Raw genomic sequence first — 8,644 nt, forward strand, 5'->3', positions numbered from 1 at the left:
GTTATATACTTATCTTACTAAATTAACACACGTAACAAATAATTTTTTTTTTAAGGAAGATTTTTATTATTTTTTTGTTACGTAACAAAATAAAAATGAATATTAATATTTTTCTTATATGAATATTTTTTTTTTACGTAACTATATACTTATCTAATGTTAATTTTGTCTTATATAAATATTGATATTTTTTTAAGGACGAATATTGATTATACTATATATATTTATAATTAATATATTATAATATTGTTTTTTACATCTTGATTTTTTATCAAAAAAATCTTGATAATTGTGGTTCGATTTTTTGATTTTTTTGTTAAATTAAAAATATTTAAAATTTCGATAATTGCTTATGTGATGTCACATCCAAACACTTCAATTTATGTAACTACTTTTTAGTGTACATATCCAAACCTAAATAGCTTATCAAGTATAAGAGCTTATAATGTAAGCTCTAATGTTATAAGCCCTTATGCTATAAGCATTTGTATAAGCTGTTTATCCAAACGATGCCTAAAACTTTGTTTGACCTGCATTCATAGTTGAAGAAAGCATTTAATGATCTACAACTACCCACTAAATTCTTCAATAGTTACCGTTGGTGAGAGAACGGTAATGAACGACCATTTTAGAGTGAACTGTAATTAATTTTCGTTGGGGACATTTCCTCATCCTCTGCCTCGTCCTGCGGTTGATAAAACATTCTATCCTCCTCCATCCGATCATATCCAACAAAACCCTCCTCATACACAACCTCATCATGCGCCGATGTCGGATCAACCACCTTGGAGGAGTAATCTATCTGTGAATGTGAACCCGACTCATCGCCTTCACCTATCCTCAAGTCCCTACGTCTCCAGGTATTTGGAACATACGGGTTTTCAACCTCAATCTCCTTTCAAGCGCTATTTGACATAGCAGTTTTACCTTTGCGCACCCTACCCTCTCTAATACACCGCTCCCACGCATCCTCCTCCCCAGCCATATCTGTACAAAACAAATTAAAAATAACATAAATACGTGGATAATGTATTTAGGCATTTCCTAAAAACTATATACTTTTAAGACTTTGACCATAGCATAAAAATTCAAGCAAGTAACATGTAACATATCAATAATTAAACTTAGGCATTCATACAAATCCACACTTACAATCATTCAACAACTTAGACATTTATATAACGTACCACATTATATTATTCTTCAAACTTGCCAAAAAATTTAAAAAATCCAAGCTTATAATAATTATAACATATATACTTTATAAAATTGAAGATATTTGGAAAAAATTACACAAAAAAAGCAAGATTTCCTCACTTATCAAACACTTTATGTGCATTCTAAATTAGGAGCATAATTAGTGTTATTTGAACATCTAAAGGGCTATATTGTACCTACATTGTCTCTAAACAACAATTCCAGCATAAATGATACTTTAAAACATCTAAATCATGCTTAATTTTTAATTTTCTAACCTAACCTAAAACTATCTAAAACTAACATTTTGAATAAAAATTATGAAAACTAGCACCCTAAACAAACTACATTGCATGTAAATAGGATTAAGATGACTTACTTGTGATTTACTTGAAGAAATTAGGATGATTTTCGAGCAAATGAGGTTTGGGTGATTTTGGATTGAAAATGAAAATGTTTTGCATGTAACACTGTAACTAGAAAATGGAGGTTTCTGCGTTCATATCATATACATTAGAACGACAGTTAACTACTGCTGAGTGCCAGTGACTTTTAACTATCGGCGTATCATTGAGCGGTTTGTAACTGCCATCGAGGACATTTACGTATTTTACTTGTGTCAATAGGAAGATTTCATTGTCAAAAAAGCATTTTTCTAGCAGTTAATATGATTATGACCCTAACTTTTGCTAGGAGCATTACAATTATCTAAATTAACATGTATATTATAAATATTAAACTAATGCAATACTGAAATAAACTGACATAAACAAATATTGACATAAACTAATGCAAAAATAAAGTAAAATCCTCTACTTACTGATTTTTTATTGTTATGTATTAAATTCTTGTGAGGGGGCAATGAAGAGAAAGGGAGGGGCAGTGTGAGTCCTAGAGTTGTCAAATAACCTTCGAATTCCCAAGTCATATTTACTAAACTTCATAGCATTGAACCTCATAACATCCTGCACATTTTTAAGATATAAAACTTAAAACCTTCAATAAAGAGTATCCAGAGAAGTGGCTTGATTAATTACTACAAATATACATATTTTTTAATTATATATTGTTGATGTGAAAGTATTTACGATTTTTCAAATAAATAATTTCCAACAAAAAATTTGATCCATCGTTTTTAGTGAGTTTCTCATATTAACCATGTTAATACTTTCCAACAGAAAATTTGATCCATTACTTTTAGTGAGTTTCTCATCTCAACCATATTTTTTTATTCAAAAGACTCAAACACAAAATCTCACTTAAGTAACCGAGTTCAATTCCACCGAAACCAAAACTACGTAATCTTTATGAATATATATTTAATGAACATAGTACAGAAACTTTTGAATTAACCAAGTCAACCATATAGTCACATTCAAAAAGGTCATTTCTTTTCAATGGCACCCTCTTCAAGTTTAGTTACTATTGTGGTTGTGACTACCTCAAATATTAAATTGGTTAGCAAAATTAGTCAGCAAATATTATAAGCTTTCCAATCTTTGAGTTTGCACATAATTAGATAGGTTGACATAAAAAGCATTAATCTTATAACCCTACATATTCAACGGTCAAACGTAGGGCAGACATCGAATTAGAAAGAGCTATGAAAGCCGTTTATTTTGTTACTAGCCGTTTGTTTAGTTCTAAAAACTTAAAGTGTTCAATAGAAGAGCACCCAAATGTGGGATTTGGAATGCATGCACTAGTAATGAAACTCACAACTTCATGTAACTTGCATATAAATGGTCATTGGATTGAGATCAAACACTCTAAATATCAAGTTCGGTACAATAAATTTTAAAAAGTATTTAAAATATGTATTAAATTTGAACTGTTCGATATGGTTCTAAATATTGCTAATGTGTTCTCTACCTTAATGTGCGCGGGCATTTCAAATTCTCAAAAGTGGCTCATGCGATACATTTATAGAAAAAGTTTTACATGATCACAAATACTTAAAAAAAATACACCCATATTTAACGGAAAATTCTATGGTACACTCAATATATTTGAGTGTACCGGTACACCTACTCTTTAAATTAATAGTTAAATAAGTTGTTTTTTGAAGAAAAATATTATTTTTTATCATTTATAATTATAATAACTAAATCTTATTCATCAAAAATGTCAACAAAATAAAATTATTATTTTTTGAATTTTTATCACTCATAATCGAGAACATTCATTATTTTTTATGATAATATGTAAAAAAATTACTATAATTCTTATAAACAATGAAATGATGTTTTTTCTTATGAAATAATGTAACTTTAATTAATTTCTCTTTCTATCTTTTTTCAAATGTGTTTGTGACCTACTCCATCAAGTCACATTTATAAGAAAGTATTGTTTTTTTTTTTTAAAAAAAAAATTAATTGAATAATTGATCTATCTAGACTATGATATAGTTCAGATACATCAATTATTATTTAATGAATCCAAAAAGAAAATAATTGTTTATAAATGTGAGCATAGAGCATAGGGAGTACCAAGTATTTACAACATTTATACCTACATGGTATAGAAAAAGGTATATATAAAGACTTCAATGAATTTCCACTTATATATATCTAAAGTAAAAGCCTTTGAATTCATCACTTCAATCATAGACTCACATTCAAAAAATTAACTTCATTTCAATGGCACCATCTTCAAATTTTGTTCATATAATGGTAGTTCTTAGTTTAGTTTTGATATTAGGTGTTATTGTTCCTAAAGGTGAAGCTAGGAGAAGAGCTTTTTTTGTATTTGGAGATTCACTTGTTGATAATGGAAATAACAATTATTTGCTTACAACTGCTCGTGCTGATTCTCCTCCTTATGGAATTGATTATCCAACTCGTAAACCAACTGGTCGTTTTTCAAATGGCTTCAATATTCCTGATCTTATCAGCTAAGTTTCCATGCATATTTTTTTATTTTTTTTTGCTTAAATTCAATTTTGTCCTTCCAATTTATACAGATTCATGAATTTAGACCACCAACTTTAATATCCCAAAAACGTTGCTTCCCATTTTAAAATCTTTAAAAAATATCTCTAGACACTGAATTTGAGGCTTATTTTTGTTGATGTGTAGCTAAATAATGTGTTGGTCGATCGCTGGATGAAGTGTCACATAATTTTAAACGATGTTTCGTTTTCAAGAAACAACGTTTTACATTTTATTTATATTCAAACTTTTTTTTTTTGTCAAGATGGGAAATAAAATGACAAAATTGGATACAAAAATAGACCCCAAATTTATGGGCGACTTTTTTTTATGAAATTTTAAAAATTGAGAGATTATATTTTTTAAAATTTTGACTTCCTATTCCAATTTTTTTTCCTTAAAAATAATAATTGGAATAGGAAGTAAAAAATCCGAAAAAAGTGCATTTAAATCTATTTTTTTTTCCTCATCATGTCTAAAAACAATGATATTGTAACATCAAATCTTTGTTTTTCAAATAGTAGAACACATTTATAACAAACTATGCTTTTTCAGGTCAGCAACTTGGTACTGTGTCTACTTTACCATATTTGAGCCCAGAATTAAAAGGACGTAAACTTCTAATTGGTGCCAATTTTGGTTCAGCTGGAATTGGAATCCTTAATGATACCGGAGTTCAATTTGTAAGTAGTTTAATCACAGACACACTCTCTCTGCTACATTTACTAGTTCATATAATGCATACTCAAATAATACATGTTATAAGTTTTCGTGAGCTTAGCTCAGTTGGCAGTGACAATGCATATCATAATATATGCAAGTTCCGAGGTTCGAACCCCGGCACCACAAAAAAATAATAATACATGCTATAAGTTAGTGGCCAAATTACATGTGACACTGTAAACCTTGATAATGCAGCTTTTGTTTGCAGATAAATGTGGTAAAAATGCATACACAACTAGATTACTTTGAAGAGTATCAACAACGATTAACGACTTTAATCGGCGGTTCGCGGACTAGAAGACTTGTTAATAAAGCATTGTTTCTTATGACAGTTGGAGGCAATGATTTTGTAAACAACTATTACCTTGTACCTTCTTCTTCAAGGTCTCGCCAATATCCATTACCACACTATGTCAAGTTTCTCATTTGTGAGTACAGAAAGCACTTGCAGGTAAAACCGTACATACAATTTTTTTTTCCAATTCTTACTTGGCAAAAAATGTTAAATTTGGATCCGTTTGTTTGCATATAATACAAAAGTGATTTTGATATTACATAATTTGAAAAAACCTATGTTATGTTTGTTTACTGTAAAGAAAATTAATTTTAAAAAAAATAACGGAGTCGAAAAAAAAATTAATATTTCCATTTTTTTAAAAAAGTTTTGATCCTTTTTTTTTTTTTTTTTTATCAAAACAAAGATTTTAATATTTAACATTTAGATTTTTTTTAAGAAGATTTAGAGTTTTATTTTAAAACCATAAGTTATAAAATGCGTCTGTTTACCACAGTAAAATTCACCTTTTAAAAAAATGTCATCAATAATTTATTTTTTAAAGTGATAATATTTAGGAAAAAAAATATGTTTTTCAAGAAAAAATTGTAACAAACGAGTCCTTAATAAATTCTTATGAAACTTAATGCAGAGGCTATATGATTTGGGCGCTCGGCGAGTTCTAGTCACTGGAACAGGACCATTGGGTTGTGCTCCTGCAGAACTCGCTACACGTAGCACAAATGGCGAATGTTCTATGGAACTACAACGTGGTGCAGCATTGTACAACCCTCAACTTGAACAAATGTTACAACGACTCAATAGGAAACTTGGCAGTGACATTTTCATTGCTGCAAATACAGCACAAATGCACAAAGACTTTGTTACTAATCCAACAGCTTATGGTACTAATACTTTATATTAGACTCTATTGCCAACTTTCATTTTCAACAACTAGTTTCTCATTATTGAAGTAACAAATAGATTAGTAACATTTAATTTATGTTGTTGAATTAATTGTGTAGGATTTGTTACATCAAAAGTAGCTTGTTGTGGGCAAGGACCCTATAATGGCATTGGAGTGTGCACAACATTGTCCAACTTGTGCCCTAACAGAGACTTGTATGTATTTTGGGATCCATTCCATCCATCTGAAAAGGCAAATAGACTTATTGTGGAGCAAATAATGTCAGGTTCAACAAGATACATGAAGCCAATGAACCTTAGCACCATTCTTTTATTGGATGCTAGCACATGAATTAGATTAATGGCCTTATCAATCATGATCTTGGTCACAGCACTGCTTATTGTAATCAAGTTTATTCTTAATTTGTAAGAAGCTGTTAAGTGTGTTATTTCCATAGTCTAATCAAGGTGTTACTTTGCTTTCTTCCACATACCTTGTAGGTTTGACCACTTTAATCTCACATCAAAAGATTCTCATTTGTAGGGACGGATATAATATGGGGCAATGGGGTCATTCGATCTCATTTGGCTAGTTTATTTTTAACCAATATATTATTATTGTCTTTGTATAGTTTATTCATAACAGTACAACAAATTATTATACTAAGAGATGTGTTAGAAATTGATGTTCTCTTTAATACCTACTCTTTTGTGATTGTGTAAATCTTTAAAAAATGTAGAGAATCAGATAAAATAATAAAGGAGGCTAAAAAAGATGCTAAGGGTTTCATCAGTATACTATTAGCATAGTCATGACATATCAAAACAAAGGCTGTAAGATAATGTATGATAATACCTAATGGACTCGAATACTAATTTGGAAACATAAAAAGTCCAATAACATAAAATCTATTATGTAACACTTACTTTCAAACTCATGATGCATCAGCAAAAAGCATCAAGAGTTTGTCAAACTAAAATAAAATGAACAACATACTTGATAATATAAACTCAAAACATTCGATGTGTAAACACAATCCATCAAACTAAAGTTTACTAAGCTTTAAACTTAATACAAAATCAACCATGCAAATAAACCTAGCCAACTAAGACAATAACTAATAGCCAAAAACAATGTCTTTGCCCACAAGGCACGGGCACTAGGTGCCTATAGCCATGCGCAAGGCGCATGTGTGTGGTGTTATGGCCGCCATGAGCCTACTTCCATTTGATAGGCGCCTCCCTCATGTGCCCAGGCTTGTGCTAGGCGCATGCATGAGGGTGTTGTTTTGGCCCTGGAACTTCGATTTCTTTGTCTTTTTGGGTGTTTTCTTCCACATAAGATGTCTTGGAACTTGGGAACATAATTTCTCTCTTTGTAAATTATTATGAGGCTTCTTGAATCCTCATTCTTTCATCTTCCCAAAGTCCTCACAAATCTTCAGATGTTTTGATCTGCTGATTTGCATGATTTCTTTGTGAATGACGTCAAACCACCCTAAAAATTATATGTTTCGGGAAGAATAGAATTACATACTCAAATATAGAAAATAATACAAATATCCCAAAATAATAAGCAATTAATCTAATACTCATCTATTCTGGATGTAAAACTTACTTAAAATGACTGAAAAACATGCTACGAATAACGTAAGATGACATGTCATCAATTGTCATCGGAGGCTGATTACGTATGGCGGTGGTGGGTTATGATTAGTTTAGAGAAAGTGACGAAGAACGGTAATGATATCGCCAGAGCAATGCATTTTTTAGTAAATACAATTAAAACTCACTCTTTCTCGAGTGCTTAACACCTTTTTTATACACCATAAAGATATCAAATAATTGTATTATATTTGTTGCATGCTTAAGGATTAAATCATACACGAAAAGTTGAAAAATTAGTTTATTTCAACTTTAACGATGTTGAATTTATGATGTTTTCAATATACTATACCAGTTTGAAAAAGAGTAAGATAAAAATTAATTTTCAACTTAACTGTTAAAATGATTCTTTTAGGTGGCGGAGATGGAAAAAATGTGTGATATATCTTAATCCAGGCCATGTTGATAATGTCAAATTTATGTGATAAGGATATCTTAATAAATAATATTCTGCCATATTTCATTTCATTGTCATCATCTTATAGTACAAAATCATAACTTTAAGGCCCGTGAAATGTGGGAATAAAAACAATTTTTTAATGCGTGCACAAAAACCAAATGACAGCTTCTAAAATATTCTAGCATAAAGTATATAATTTACGATTCTTTTTCTAAAGGCAGAACTCATTCTTCTCAAAACACGCAGTAGCCTTTACGACACTTAAGAACATAATTTTTCGCCCATGGACAATCTTTATCTGTTAGACAAGGAACATGAATATGTAAATTAGAGAAATCACATACTATCATGACAAGAAATATGGAAACAAATAGAATCATAACATAAATAAACTTCAGAGTTTCAACCATTTTTTTCGCTCTTTGCATATGAAAAATAGAATATAATTTGATATATTTATAGTGTATAAAGTTTATGCTCTCATAAAAATAATTACTTGGTTTAGTAATTTTAAAATTTTTAAAAACACCCTTCATAAAATTAGAATAT

General features: G+C 29.9%; 1 protein-coding gene and 1 long non-coding RNA gene across 2 annotated transcripts; one reads left to right on the forward strand and one right to left on the reverse strand.

Moving 5' to 3' along the window:
* Positions 1–3,761: 3,761 nt before the first annotated feature.
* On the forward strand, positions 3,762–6,655 carry LOC25497478 (GDSL esterase/lipase At5g33370). The gene is made up of 5 exons (XM_024770151.2): positions 3,762–4,089; positions 4,683–4,810; positions 5,059–5,301; positions 5,777–6,029; positions 6,150–6,655. The coding sequence occupies exons 1-5, from the start codon at positions 3,837–3,839 to the stop codon at positions 6,380–6,382; spliced, it is 1,110 nt and encodes a 369-aa protein (XP_024625919.1). The 5' UTR covers positions 3,762–3,836; the 3' UTR covers positions 6,383–6,655.
* A 268-nt stretch (positions 6,656–6,923) lies between these two features.
* Positions 6,924–7,878, reverse strand: LOC112416408 (uncharacterized). The gene is made up of 2 exons (XR_003006849.2): positions 7,649–7,878; positions 6,924–7,528 (listed from the first exon to the last, which is right to left on the reverse strand). It is a non-coding gene; the product is annotated as an uncharacterized lncRNA (long non-coding RNA).
* Positions 7,879–8,644: the final 766 nt, after the last annotated feature.

This window comes from Medicago truncatula, chromosome 7 (assembly GCF_003473485.1).
Source record: "Medicago truncatula cultivar Jemalong A17 chromosome 7, MtrunA17r5.0-ANR, whole genome shotgun sequence".
NCBI lineage: Eukaryota > Viridiplantae > Streptophyta > Magnoliopsida > Fabales > Fabaceae > Medicago > Medicago truncatula.